Source organism: Eptatretus burgeri, chromosome 11, assembly GCF_056783735.1.
Source record: "Eptatretus burgeri isolate ZD-2024b chromosome 11, Ebu_testis_v1, whole genome shotgun sequence".
In the NCBI taxonomy this organism is placed as follows: domain Eukaryota; kingdom Metazoa; phylum Chordata; class Myxini; order Myxiniformes; family Myxinidae; genus Eptatretus; species Eptatretus burgeri.
The window spans coordinates 1859843-1875523 of record NC_140971.1 but is presented as its reverse complement, the minus strand read 5'-3'; the positions used below and the strand labels follow the sequence as shown (position 1 = coordinate 1875523).

The window sequence follows — 15681 nt, the reverse complement described above, 5'->3', positions numbered from 1 at the left end:
TTTTCATCAAAATGTCTGATGGGGAATCTTCATTTTCACATTTATGGTGCATTGCACTCCTAATATTTTCGATATTTATATATTTCATACAATATATTCCACAGAAAGGAGAAATACACAACAAGGAAGATGAATTGAGAAGAAAAAAAAAGGAAGCAAAGAAAGAGGAGGAATTTAATGGATGAAGCGTACCCAGACGAGACGAAAGGCCCCCACCAGGAAGAGCTCTGTCATTGAGACGGAGAATGCCTCTGCCTCTCTCCCTCCATATCTGAGAGTTTGTCTCCAGGACAAACAGCTTGCATTGCAACTGTGACAAAAGACAGTGTCAACAACAGCAGAAGCAGCAGATACAGTACCTTCAAAAAGTATTCCCACCCCTTGACTTTTGTCACCTTTTGTGTTCCAGCCTGAATTTAAAAGATTAAATTGAAATTTTTTATCACCGAGCCACAAAATATCCCATTAATGACAGTGAAAACATGTCTTGAGAATTTTTTTTACAAATTAATTAAAATGAAAAGCTTAAATGTCTTGAGTCAATAAGTATTCAACTCCTTTGCTATGATGCTCCAAATTGAGCTTAGGTGTTGAAATTGAGCTACCTGCTTGAAGCCCTGCATGGAAGAGTGGGAAAGAATAGCGTCTGGAAGGCAGTTCCATCGAGAGGAGAAGCGATGAAGAAGTGGAGTTGGAGTGACAGCCAGGATTTTAAAAGTACAGGGTGTTTCAAAAAGACGAGGCCAACTTTGGTTATTAATATATTTAGAAACACAAATGATACGACGATACCTTTTGGTTTATACAATACAGAAACTCGTAAAGTTTTGTACACACCATCGATACACTTCAATGGGTCACACGCAGAACATCAACGCGGTACAAGAATTCTTGCCATGTTCGGCTTACCATGTTTGCATCCACCATTGCACATGCAGCTGTGATACAAGAGTGACGATCCTGCGAGTTTGCCACCTTGGTGTTGTGGACAACATCTTTGACAAACCCCCACAGAAACAAAAAATCAAATGGGGTTATGTCTCGTGATCGTGGGGGCCAGGCGGTTTTGTCCATCTCGGCCAAGCCAGCGACATGGAAATTCTTCATTCAGGATGGCTCAAGGACTAAGGCTCAATTAGGGGGGAGGAGGGAGAGGAGTGCAGTCCTATTGAAAAATGATATCGGGTTGCAGGTCTTCAATCTGTGGGAAGTTGAATCCTTCCAACATGTTCATGCAAATTGTTGAGGTCACTGTATCCTCCGCAAAGAAAAACGAACCCACCAAGCAGTTGTGGGGGAAAAAAATTATATTAATGTATTTTAAATTGTAACAAATGGAGTTTCAGAAATGTAACTTTTATGCTCCAAATTGAATTGGCTGTCATTTCTGGCCAAAAGACTTTTGCCCTAAATGATAAGAAATGTGTTGTTCTGGAGCAGAGTGACCGAGCTGATAAATGAACCTTTGCTTAGAAAATGTACGAAGTGACTTTTTGTCTAAAGGACACGTCTACAGTCTGGGTGAATATCCCCCAACCTCTCTCTCATGGAAGTATAAAATGTTTTGAAAGACACATTTTCTGAGTACGAGCACGTGAGGAAGTATAGTTTCTCAGTGGCTCGTACTCCTTGGAACTGACCAAGTACCAAGTTAGAATAAAACTCTCTAATGTAATGGCAGTGAATTGAATCGGGTTGGTCTAACTGTTAACTAAAGTAAGAATAAATGAAATAGAACCAAATAATATTGCAATCAATGGGGATTCTTAAGTTCATTGTACAAGGGTGAGAAGTGTATGGTGTATAATTAGGAAATAAATTGTTTCACAAGGAAGGACTTGTGTGGACATCAGTTTTATCAGTGTCGATAGGGTTTTTGTAGGGTTTTATAATCAAATCGGACAAACGTTAAACTCTGTCTGAAGTCAAATAGGATTCCACAATCGACCAGTTAGAATCCTTCAGGAGGACAACGATCACAACAAGGTGGGTTTAAAAAATCCACATCACAGTCATGGAGAAGGCCACACCACACATTGACCTTTGGACTATCACATACGTGTTCAATGACCATGTGGGGGGTTTCAGAGCCCTAGATCCTCACATTGTGCTGGTTGACCTTCCCCGATGCATGAAAGAAAGCTTCATCTGTGAACATGACCTTTTTTAGGTAATCTTCGTCATCCTCGATGCGACTGAACATTTCCAAGGCAAACGCCTTGCGCTTGGGTCCGTCTTTTGGTTTAAATTCCTGCAGGATCTACACCTCATCGGAATAAAGTTTCAATCTTTCAAGCAAAGTCCTGTGTGCAGTTGTGGTTGGTAGTCCCAATTGTCTGGATGTGTGTCGGATTGATTTTCTGGGACTTTGTTGAAATGATTTTTTTTTTGTATGCATTGTCGAGGCTCGAATAAGAGCTAAATATTCACGCACTACTTCAACATCTGCTACACTTGTGCTTGGTCGACCGGTACTTTTCTATTTCTGACTACTTCCAGTCTCCTTAAATCTCTTGTACCACTCTGATCTTGTCTGCAATGGTGGATTCCTTCCATACCTTGGACAGAAATTATGTTGAACATGCGTGTCAGATCTCGTCTCTATGAACCATTTGACGCACTGAGTTTTCTCCTGTGGAGTCACAACTTTATTTTACACTCGCAAATACAACTAACTGGTCGCTTTGCTGACAGGGGTATTTAAGGAGGGAGGGAGCAAGAGAGACGAAGAGAGCAGAGAGGTAGGGAAGAAAGAGGAGGCAGGAGGGAGGGGAAGCTTGGAAGGGGGGAAGAGTGAGGAAGGGTGGGGGGAGGTGGGGAGAGCTATGCCTCACCAAACGTTGCTATACCATGGGAGGGAGGAATGCAAGGAGGGGGTGAGAGAGGAGTATGACAAAAAAAAGAGAAGAGAGAAAGGTGAGGGGTGGAGGTGGGTTTAGGAAAGAGAATGATATATTATGCTTAATGACCGAACACACACACACACACACACACACACACACACACACACACACACACACACACACACACACACACACACACACACACACACACACACACACACACACACACACACACACACACACACACACACACACACACACACACACACACACACACAATGACACAACAGAGTTTATTATGTCATTTGCTAGCACATCTGCAAAAACTTTGATGTTCCAGTTCCAGAAAATTTGTGGGAACATGAACCAAAAGTAATCACTGAAAACAATGGAAGTACCTACCGCTCATGTACGACCTAATGATCCCATGAAGCGTGAACATCGAAAACAAAGCTGTTTTCTGGCTGCCAGACCATGCGTCCGATGAGGTTGAAATTTAAAATATGTATTCCCCATGACAGCTAGATCATAATTGTGGAGTTTCACGTCGATTGATGAAGTGGTTCAAGAATTATTTTTTTTTTTTTTAGGTTTTCGTTCAATCTAATGTGGCTGCCAGACCATGTGACTTATCAATTATTCATGAACACTCTGGTATCCCCAAGGCTTGGGGAACATGTCGGTCAAGTTTCCCCTTGATCTGTCAAGCTGCTCTTGAGAAGGTGGTTTTTAAAGTTTTATTCTTTAAAAACTCATCGCTGGCAAACCATGTGACCTATGATGTCATCGGTGGAGAACTTTTTGTTCATTGATAAGCGATCATACCTGTAAAATTTCACCGTGATCTGTTCAGCTGTTTCTGAGAAGATTTTTGAAAGTTTGGTCCCTGTGCTACAAAGGTCCAAAGTTTTTCCTTTTTCCTAACATGGTTGCCACAGCACGTGCATGACCGATGATGTTATAATTATCATTAAAACATTCTACATGAGGAGGTGCACGTATGGTGAAAATTGTGTCAATCGGTTAAGCGGTTGCAGAGAAAAAAAAAAGAAGGGAAAATTAGCATCCACTTGTGTACAGATGGACGGACAACCAGAAAACATAATGCCTCCAATGACTTCGTCAGCGGAGGCATACAAATAAAATTAATCAGACAATCTCATCGATGTGCAAGCATTGGTCAGTGTGCTCATTTGTATTTGATAAACCTGCATTTCCAAACAAATTTTCTTTTTCCCCCCCTCAAACAAAGTGGCTGCGTTTCAATTTTTATATGTGGCCCTTCCACCCATACTTGCATCGCTTACCTGTAAAACGTTGCTCTCGGACTCCTCCCCAGTAAGCGTTTCAACCTCACGAAGTACACAACATTGGGTGGAGTGGCTTTGCGTGTAAACCTCAGCCGACTCCGCTAGTGAGAGACCTGATGGAAAAAGAGAAGGTTAAAAAAAAAAAAAGGTGAGGAGGCGAAATTAAAAGGTACAAAGAAAACCCAACATGGGCCAAACACACCTCAAAATTTAACACCATTTGGTTCACACCTGTGAACTTGGCTTCAAATCCCATATATTCCATTATCTACCATCTACAACGATCCTCGTCACACATGCAAGCTACATTGATATTCTCCGCCAATCTGTCTGTCCGTTCAGGGCACGGCTTCCCCCATTTAAGGAGGGGCTTCAACGTCAAATCACCACGATTTTGTTTGCTCTGTACAGGTCTGAGGCCTCATCGGCTTCTTTTGTAATGCTCACACTTGATGACTCTCTCATGGCTTTATCTAAACTCTAACTCGATATTTTATCGTCTCGAAGATATGTACACCGCTCCTTCCACATTCCATATCTCGGCGATGTACGACGTCATCGCCGAGTACCAAAGGGAGGACTCAGTTTTTACTCCGTTTTCTTGTTTGTTTGTTTATCTGGGCAATATCTCAGCCATCCTTGGTTAAGAGTTAAGAAGCTGAAATTTAGGGACAAAAGTGAAGCTGTTCTTTGGCAAAAATGTTGTTTTAATTTTATGATTCATCAATTAATTGATTAATTACTTAATTAGTATCCTTTTTATGAATTATTTCTTTTATTTCTCATCCTGGCAATATCTCAGGCATATTTTGAGCTCGGAAGCTGATATTTGGAAATGACAGTGACCAAGTGATTTGGCTAAAAAGAGTATTTTTGATTTATTGATTAATCAGTTAATCGATTACCGTATTCATTTTTCGATCAATGACATAATTTTCAAAAAGTTACAGGTTCGGATGAAACGGTGTTCGTTTACGTATGCTATTCGGCAATTGAGAAATTAATTATTTTATGATTATTATTTATTTAAATCGTGCAATTAATCAATTATTGTACACTGCCCCCCCCCCCACACAACTCCATGTGCTGCAAGACGGCAAATCTGTCTTCCTCCTCCATTCCCTCGGGCCTTATCTCAAATGGTTGCGCAACTGACACCACACGCGAAAAGGCTGAATGCCTAAACTGTGTGTTTGCATCTAAATCTTGTGTCCCAAACCCATCACTTTCTGTACCCATCTTACCCAGTTGCACCCAACTGTTTTTGGACTCTGTATCCTTTTCTTCTGACTAGGTGGAAAGCTTGCTGTCAAACCTCGACTCAGATTCTGCAACTGGTACAGATGGCATCAGCCCTCGTGTCCTAAAAACCTGCTCTTCTGTTCTTGCTCACCCTCTCTGCTCTATTCACCTTCTCATTTACTCAAGGTCATCTGCCATCTGGTTGGAAATCAGCAAATATTACTGCTCTGCAAAAAAGGTGCAAAAATTAATGCCTGCAACTACAGACCAATCAGCCTTTTCCCAATCATCAGTGAAGGTCATGGAATCCATCATCACTTCTAACATCAAATCGTTTATCTTCTCGAATGTCTTGATTAACGATCATCAATTCGGAGGAGGTCTAAATGCCAAACATGAGATCAAAGACATCTCCCAAGACATAATGTGAGCTTTCGATACGGTCTGGCATCCCGTACTGCTCATCACTTTCTTTCTTTGGCATCCAAGGCAATCTCCACTCATGGCTCGCAGACTTCCTTTCCTGTGGCAAGTCAACACGTGGCTCTGAAAGGAATTCTCTCATCTCTTCTTCCCGTCCAGGCTGGAGTTTTTCAAGGCAGTGTTCTGGGCCCTGTGCTTTTTCTGGTTTTCATAAATTATCTCTCAGATTCTCTGGAAAATCCTCTTTATCTCTTTTTTGATGACTTCACCCTCTGCCGTACCATCTCTCCTCCCTCTGATTGGCAGGCAGCAGCCTCTTCGCTCCGCAGACCTGGATAAAAGCACAGGCTGGTCAAACACTTGGAATGTCTTTCAATCCTGACAAATCTCACACCCTCACTTTGTCTCTCCAAAAGGACCGTCTGAAACCCTCCTCCATCTATTTTCTCAACAATTCTCTTGAAGAATTCCTTTCATTCAAGCTTTTGGATCTCTCCTGGGAAAGCTACCTCGCCAAGCTGACTTCTAAAGCCAGTCTTATGTCATGCAAACTGGGCATCTTACGTCATGCAAAGTCCTTCCTTGGCACACCTGAACATCTAACCACTTACAAAGCTCTCATCTGCAGTGCTTACATTACATAACTAATCACGTAAAAGCTGCTCCCCCCCTCTGGGGTGGTGTTCCTGCCTCACATCGAGCTCGACTTCAGGCTGTAGAAACCAAGGCATTTAGGATCATTGGTATCTCCCACGATGAAGCTGAGTCTTTGGGTCTCACTCTCTCACTGGAGGCAGGTCGGTGGTCTTTCTGTCTTGTATGGTCTCCTCTCCGGCCTTAACCCCCCCCGCCCTGTCTGTGATCTGTCCCCCCAATATTTCCTCAGGGTGCTCAAAGTCCACCAAAAACCCCCTTCTGATGAAACTGCCAAAATGAAGAATTACTGCTCACCTTCACTCTTTCATTCCTCTTTTTCTCCACCTTTGAAAGAAACTCCCACACACTCTTCAATCCCACTCCTCCCTCCAGGTCTTCAAAACAGCCTTTCACCACCATCTCATACCTTCCCCCATCAAAAACAATGATCTTTACTACTCCCTTTAATCCACCCCAAACCCACCTCCTTCAAATTCCCTGTTTTCCTTCCTGAAAGTCCCTGTAGTACCATCTTGTTCATCTTGTTTACCCCGTGTACCCCACGCCAATCCCTCTCCCTTCCACAGATCTGCTATTGTCTTTGTTCCCCACTATTTTGTGCTTGCCTCGCCCGCCTCTCTTGTCTCCTGCCTTTTTATAAGTTTGTGCGTATCAGCTCTCACATGAGTCTCGACATGGTATACAAAAAATAAAAAAAGGTCAAGGCAGAAGTGAGTAAGTCTGCATCGTCTCCCACCCCTCACCTCCTACCTCCCTCCTCTCCCCTGTGGATGATGAAGGGGGAGGGGGGAGAACTCAAGACCCTGAGATCTTAAGCCAGCCACCCTAACCGTTAAGCCAACACCAGGCTTACATATTATGTGAAGGAAATAAACTGTGAAGATGACATAATTTCTGGATCTGATGAAATGCCAGTACCAGTTGTATGTAAAACTCTACGTGCAGCATCTAATTTAAGATGTCCAAATATCATACATGTCTATGCTCGTGGGTTTCCCACTGGAACATGTTTCATCTCCTTCAGGAGCTTTATGCATTGTAGAAGGAACGAAAGAAACAAACCGGTGACGTATGCGGTGCTTCCTCAACCTCCAAGGATCCCCTCAAGGTGTAATATAGCGAATGAGATTCGTTTTCCCACAAACTAACATCCACTACAACAGGATTTACTCCAAGAGATGGCACCTTGACGCGTTTCCTATTCCAAAAGGAATTCCTTATGGAACAGCAAATAGTGAATAAAATCAGAGGTTCTTCAGCGTATCATGAAAGATGAATAGGTTTTTCAGACAGATAACAAGTGGAACAAGGTACATTTTAGCACCGCTCCAGTATACCTGATACTCGTTACATGTGCATATGTGTACTGAGCTTAAGTGAGCTGATCACCCAATAACCATGGTGTATATCCGGTACGAGTGGGACGTCGGCACAATGAAACATGACGAGGCGAGGTTTACATGTTGCATAAATAAAATAAAATAAATACCATCATCGTCATTATTATTATTATTACACACATCCCATGAGTTTGGGATTGGCAATTCACAGTGCAAGTATGATTGGGCAGATCTTTAATGAACCAGCCGGCCAGGCCCGATGTTCAACTACGGCTGGGTGGTCAGGGCAGGCTCACGATAGGCTGCTCTTCGCAAAAGGAACCGTGGGATCGTTAGATAACCGCTGGCTAATGCTGGTAAGATGGGTCTCAGCTTAACGATGGAGTAAGGCCTTGGTCACATTTGCCACGGCGGCCGTGGGGTCTCCAAAATCTACGGCCACTAGCAATTATATGGCGGCGGCAGTATTTCCACGGTCACACAATGTAGCAGTCACATTATGTTTTTATTTTTTGGGGAGCTGCACGGCGTATTTATAAATTGTGGAGACCGAAAACGTGGGGTTGCCGTACTGTCTTTGATTTGATGTCGCACGGTGACCTTAGGGCGTTCCTGCAGCGGCCATAGAATTTCAGGCAGACGCAAGGTGCCCGCAAGGCAACCGCAGGGGGACCCTCAGGCGAACGTGCGGCCAGACGGACGGTAACGAATGGGTTAATATATATATATTTTTAATCAGTTTTTTTGTTTGTTTTTTTCGGCTTGTCGAATTGCTACAGCGAACGTAGAAATGAAAAAAGTTATAACTCCGCGTTATAATTCCACGGCGACCTTACGACCTGTAAAATATAGCCATATGGCGTAGGGCCACCCTGAGGCCACCTCAGAAACTCTGCGGCTGCCGCACGTTTCTGTCAATTCAGAGGGCGTACGGCCGCCGTATCCTCGCTGTCGAGCAAATGTGACTTAGGCCTTAGGTCTTAGAAATTGCGGAGACTGAAAACATGGGGTTGCTGTATGGTCTTTGATTTGATGTCGCACGGTGACCTTAAGGGGGCCCTGCGGCGGCCATATAATTTTCAAGGCAGACGCAAGGTAGCCTCAAGGTGCCCGCAGGGGGGCCCGAAGGCGAACGTGCGACCAGACGGACGGTATCGAGTGGGTTCATTTATTTTTATTTTTTTCGGCTTGTCGAATTGCTACAGCGAACGTAGAAATGAAAAAAGTTATAACTCCGTGTTATAATTCCACGGCAACCTTATGACCTGTAAAATATAGCCAAACGGCGTAGGGCCACCCTGAGGCCACCGCAGAAACTCTGTGGCCGCCACACGTTTCTGTCAATTCAGAGGGCGTACGGCCGCCGGATCCTCGCCGTAGAGCAAATGTGACTTAGGCCGAAGCACCACACCTACAAAAAACCATGGTGACAGTTTATAGTTGTTGGGTCAGGAAATGAACACAGACCGGACACCTCAGAGGTGAATTACGTTACCCGTGAGGTATCCTATCAGCCCAAAGAAGCAAATAAACAAAAGATAAAACACGACATTGTGAGAAACACACAGAGATGTCATCATGGATACTTTAAGCAAACTATGGCATCCATAGTTTTATCTAACTGGAGCCCACCTAACTGGAGTTTTTGAGAGCAGATCAAAGCCATGCTCAGTCATAGTCAAAACAACAAGTATGCTTTTTGTGAGCATGCCAACAATGGTAGGGGATGGTAAGGGGCAAAGTGATTTCTCACAAGTTAATTTTTTATGGTCAGAATGTCAAATGCACGAGATAACCGACTGGGCTTGACCTATAATTTCAGATTTGGTGAGTGAAAACCACTGCGGCACGTATTGGGGCAGTGAGTCGGAGGGAGGGTCTGGCGATTATACCGGTATAATTTTTCATGTTGATATACTGGTATTGGAATTCAGAATATGCTGGTATATCGAAAAACAAATAGGTATGAATTATTTTTTTTTTTTTTACTATTTATCACCAACAAATCGAAGAACTGCGTTTACAATCTTTAAATACCATGATTTAAAAAGCTTTGGACCTGGAACACCTGGATCGGCTGCACCTGGAACAGTGGAAAGTGTGACGTGAAAACATACCAAGGAGTAGGTGCCATAGGTTTTAACTTTTAACCCTCAGCACCCGAGCACCGTACAAGCAATCGCGGTTTTCTTTGCTCTCATGGCTGGTTTTAAAGCAATTGCAAATTGGTTATTTATTTGAATCGGGTGAGCTTTCGAAAGCCTGTGCCGATAACGAATACTGATCTCGCTTTAAGACAAAATCATTTTCAATACAAGTTGAAGTTGGAAGTAAAATAACCGTTCTCATCATGAGGGGGGGGGGGAGTCCCTGTGTGGGAATACTTTGAAAAAATTACCGCATGTCAATGATGTGTACATCATAAATATGTAAGGACTATTGGACCATTACGTATTTTTGGAACCTGTGTAAAAAATATTTATTCAATTTTTTAATGCCAATATACCAGTATAAGCCCACGAATACATCGATATTGGAGAAAATCGACACCGACAGAGCAGTCAGCCGGACGGGGGCACGTAACAGTCGCATAAAGCATCGGCTCACTGAAGACCTTTTTCACTTCAACATAAGGACGCCGTGCACGACGAGACACAAAGTGGCACACATTCACCTCGGGGTGTCGTACTCCTTTCTGCCTCCTCTCCACGTACAGGTGACTGCACTTCCACACGGCACAAGGTTACGGGTCAATAAAAATACAAACAAAAATTGCACCAACATTTATTACATTATCAAACTTTAAAATTGATACATACTCATGAAATTAAAACATAAATGAAAATAAATTGCACTACTTTATGTTTTTATTTTCCAAACAATAAATATCTGACGGTGCATTCGAAGTTGGTCTGTCTTACACTGCACCCTTAATCGAGACAGACCTCCACCGGGTGCTCAGAGTTCCCTATCTCATGTAATCCAAAGATGTTCCATTTATGGGATACAAATCTCAACTTTTTTTTTTTGTATACATAATCAAGGCTCATGAAAGAATTAGAACACAGAACAGATCAGCAGACTTGAAGTCCTATTGGAAAGAATGGGATTGAAGAGAGCATGGAAGGTGGTTCCACAAGCAGGAAAATGGAGGAACAAATGGGTGGAGGTGAGCAGTGATCCTGGATTTTGGGAGTTTCACAAGGAGGGGGTTGCTGGTGAACTGCATGTGTCATGCAGCTACATGGGGCAGAAATTTATTATTATTATTATTTTTTTTTAAATCACTGAGAGGGGAGAGTGAGCAATACCAAAAAGGAGGCAGAAGACAACAGACCACCGACCTGTCGACGATGGTGAAGTGATAGGCCCATAGACTCAGCTGCATTGTGAGAGATTCCAACGATCTTCAAGACTTTGGTTGGTTATGACGTCAATCTGAGCAAGGTGTCTGCCTTTGGAGGTCAACTTTTAAATGTGGATTGCCCAAGAGAGACCATGGCTGAAAGTGAGACCCAAGAGTTTGAGTGAGTGAATTTGACAGGGTTGTTGAGAAAGTAGATGGGGTGTTCAGGTTTGCCAGACAGTCCTTTCGGAGAGAGATAGTGACCGTGCGAGATTTGTCAGGATTGAAAGACATATTCCAAGTGTTTGACCATCTTGTGATTTTGTCAAGAGGCTACTGTCTGTTTGATAAGGGATGTCATGGCAGAGGGTGGAATGAAAGGAAAAGGAAAAGGAAAAGGAAAAGAAAAAGAAAAAGAAAAAGAAAAAGAAAAAGAAAAAGAAAAAGAAAAAGAAAAAGAAAAAGAAAAAGAAAAAGAAAAAGAAAAAGAAAAAGAAAAAGAAAAAGAAAAAGAAAAAGAAAAAGAAAAAGAAAAAGAAAAAGAAAAGAAAAAGAAAAAGAAAAAGAAAAAGAAAAAGAAAAAGAAAAAGAAAAAGAAAAAGAAAAAGAAAAAGAAAAGAAAAAGAAAAAGAAAAAGAAAAAGAAAAAGAAAAAGAAAAAGAAAAAGAAAAAGAAAAAGAAAAAGAAAAAGAAAGAGAAAGAGAAAGAGAAAGAGAAAGAGAAAGAGAAAGAGAAAGAGAAAGAGAAAGAGAAAGAGAAAGAGAAAGAGAAAGAGAAAGAGAAAGAGAAAGAGAAAGAGAAAGAGAAAGAGAAAGAGAAAGAGAAAGAGAAAGAGAAAGAGAAAGAGAAAGAGAAAGAGAAAGAGAAAGAGAAAGAGAAAGAGAAAGAGAAAGAGAAAGAGAAAGAGAAAGAGAAAGAGAAAGAGAAAGAGAAAGAGAAAGAGAAAGAGAAAGAGAAAGAGAAAGAGAAAGAGAAAGAGAAAGAGAAAGAGAAAGAGAAAGAGAAAGAGAAAGAGAAAGAGAAAGAGAAAGAGAAAGAGAAAGAGAAAGAGAAAGAGAAAGAGAAAGAGAAAGAGAAAGAGAAAGAGAAAGAGAAAGAGAAAGAGAAAGAGAAAGAGAAAGAGAAAGAGAAAGAGAAAGAGAAAGAGAAAGAGAAAGAGAAAGAGAAAGAGAAAGAGAAAGAGAAAGAGAAAGAGAAAGAGAAAGAGAAAGAGAAAGAGAAAGAGAAAGAGAAAGAGAAAGAGAAAGAGAAAGAGAAAGAGAAAGAGAAAGAGAAAGAGAAAGAGAAAAAGAAAGAGAGAGAGAGATAGAGAGAGATAGAGAGAGATAGAGAGAGATAGAGAGAGATAGAGAGAGATAGAGAGAGATAGAGAGAGATAGAGAGAGATAGAGAGAGATAGAGATAGAGAGAATTTTCTAGTCATATACATCATTGATGAAGATCAGGAATAATATGGGGCTCAGAACACTGCCTTGACAGGGAGAGGAGATGAAAGGGTTCTGCTGAGAGCCACACATTGGTTTACAGATTAGCTTCGAGAGTGGAAAAAGTCAGTAATCCAAGAGTGGAGTTGGCCTCCGATGCCATGGGCAGACAGTTTGGAGAGCAAGGTAGGATGGCAGACTGTACCGAAAGCTCAAGATATGTCCAGAGAGACAGACGGCTCTGATCTCATGTCCAGTATTGAGGAGCTCAATCCATTGTTGGGAGAGTCGAAGCAGCATGTCCAAGGTGGAGTGACCTGATCTGAATCCGAACTGATGATCTGAGATGAGGTTTTTGGAGAAAAGGAATGATTTGATGTCGACTGCGATGATGGATTCCATGAGCTTGCTGATGATTGGAAGTCCAGTAAGCTAATCGAGCAGTAGTTAAGGGGATTTGTTTTTGCACATTTTAATGTAATACTGTGATGTTGACAGAATTCCAAGCAGATGGAAGATGACTTGTGGAAAATGATAGGGTGAAAAGGGCAGAGAGAGGATGTGCAAGAGCATCAGAGCAGGTTTTTAGGAGTCGAGCTGATGTCGTCTGGTCCAGTTATAGAATCGGAGTCGAGGGTTTCCAGAAATGCTCCACCTTCTTCGGTGCAAACGACACAGAGTTCAGGAGCAGTTTGGTGGAACTGGCGAGAGAGAGATAGAGAGAGAGAGATAGAGAGAGAGAGAGAGAGAGAGAGAGATAGAGAGAGAGAGAGAGAGAGAGAGAGAGAGAGAAGAGGAGAGGAGAGGAGAGGAGTTCAGGACGCAAGATTTTAAAACAAACACAGAATTGAGGCATTTGGCATTCTCACGAGCGGAGTCGGCCATGGTACCATTTGAAATGACGGAAGAGATGGAAGGGGAACATACACCTGAGACAGACTTGACAAGGCACCACCAGGTGTTAGAGGAGGGAGACAAGTTTGAAAGCTCATTCTTGAGATTGGACAGCTGTTGTTTTCCAGCTCTCCTGAGAGTGGACACACACTTGTTGCAGGCTTTGTGGAATGATCTGAGATTTCCTTCAGTAAGATTTTCCTTACAGGAAGCGAAGACAAGTTGTTTTAAGCAACCGACTCACCACAGGATTTAGTACGATGGGCAGGAGGATGGGTATGATATCTGAAGATGAGATGGGATGAATCTGTGCATAAGGCAGAGCAGGTGTCTGTGGAAGAATTCCCAAGCTGAGTTAATATCAGGGGCTTAGTTGATCAAGGAGACCAGTCCTGAAGTGCATGGCTGCCTGCAGTCCCTGCTGGTTTGCTCGAGTGAACTGCCAGACTCGTGTTTAACAGAACGTGTTAAACCTTCAACACCTCCTTCGCCACCCTTCCCCCATTTGTATTTCATTGAAAATGGTGCCGAAACAGACCGTATTCGAACACGTGTATGTACATACGCACCCGTATGCATCACCGTTCATTTCCTTGATATAATTACAACACATATGCTAAAAGTACACAGCGTGCAATTGATTCTCGAGGGAATCAATGAGCAATGAATACTTTAAATATCCCATTAACTTGAAGTCAAACCACACACATTGTTATGAATAAGTCAACAACAAGATATTGCTATTAATACATCAGTTGAGGCACGTCACCATTCACAAACATGTGACTTTATTCCTTCTCCAGAAAAGCGAAATTCCCTCCTCACACCTCCGACAACATCTGCTTATACAACACTCCCCCCACCCCCTCCCCAGCAACTACCGGGATGCCTCTTCATGGTGCTTGTATTCACCAATGCAAGTCAGGGGCCAAATCTTCCCCCAGTATTGCCGACTGCCCGGATTGGTCAAGGTCAGAGCCCCGAACAGTCCCCATGAGCCAGCCCACTCTCATCTTCCACACAAACTCTTCACACAGAACCACTGAAATCACCACCAGACATCACACATCCACAACAAAGTTTTCCCACTTTGGGGAGTGACTCCCTCGAGCAATCCTCTCCTTTCTACTGTTTGTAGCCGGAGACATAGAAACGAACCCGGGGACAACTACAACCACATGGAGAACAGTAAAACAACTCCCTTCAAATCACCTACATATCATCATTACCATAAACACAGCTATACACCTCAAGACAAATAAACAAAATGTTCACAAATTACAAAAAAAAAAAAAAAAAAAAAAAAATAATAAAAAAGAGTTCAATATGATCATCAAAACCACAGCCACCAAATACATTCCAAAGGGCAACGTAATAAAATACAACGCCAACGACATGCCAGAAATCGCACACCTTATCAAATGACAAGACAACCCAAAACACAACACACCAACAACCAAAGCACCAGGTCAGGTCAGGTATGGGAGCATGCGTCGTCACTGCGTCCACTTTCCACCGGTACTCCAGGGGCTTCCGTCTGGCCATCCCCCAGGTAGATGCCAGGCCCATCCCCATCTCCTTGAGATGCCGATCAACCTGCTGCAACCACGAGGCACATGGTCGGCCCCTTGGCCTCCTCCACTCACAAGACTCCCTCGCTGAGAGAATCTGGTGAGCAGGATCAGCATCAGGAAAACGAGCCACATGTCCATACAGCCACAGCTGGCGCTCACAGACCATGCAGGTAACAAACCTCATTTGAGTCTCTCTCAGCAACCGCTCGTTCGACACCAAGTCTGACCAGCGATAGCCAAGGATTCTCTGAAGAGACCTGGTCTCAGATTTGTCCAACGATAATGGAATAATTATAAAAAATAAATAAATACAATTGTGTGTGTATGTGTATATATATATATATATATATATATATATATATATATATATATATATATATATATATATATATATATATATATATATATACATATACATATATATATATATACATATATATATGGTTGCCAAACTACATGACCGAGGACATCATCAATTTTTTTTTTCTTTCGACCAATTTAAGCCCGAGACGACCCTCAAAATTTTTCAAACTGATCGGATGTAGTATTCTACGTATGCAATGACATAACAAAGGCACATGTGACATCATACAATAATCACATATTCCCCATGTGGAGCCATGCGCCA

General features: G+C 42.4%; 1 protein-coding gene across 7 annotated transcripts in view; it reads right to left on the bottom strand.

The window, feature by feature from the left end:
* LOC147016285 (ran-binding protein 3-like) overlaps positions 1-15681 on the bottom strand; it is a 62422-nt gene that overhangs the window by 6725 nt on the left and 40016 nt on the right. For all 7 annotated transcript variants that reach the window (XM_085844875.1, XM_085844878.1, XM_085844876.1 and 4 more), the window contains 3 exons: positions 10490-10535; positions 4151-4266; positions 193-310 (listed from right to left, as the gene is read on the bottom strand). In XM_085844875.1, the coding sequence (XP_085701001.1) occupies positions 193-310; positions 4151-4266; positions 10490-10535 (280 nt within the window). The remainder of the gene's footprint in view (positions 1-192; positions 311-4150; positions 4267-10489; positions 10536-15681) is intronic.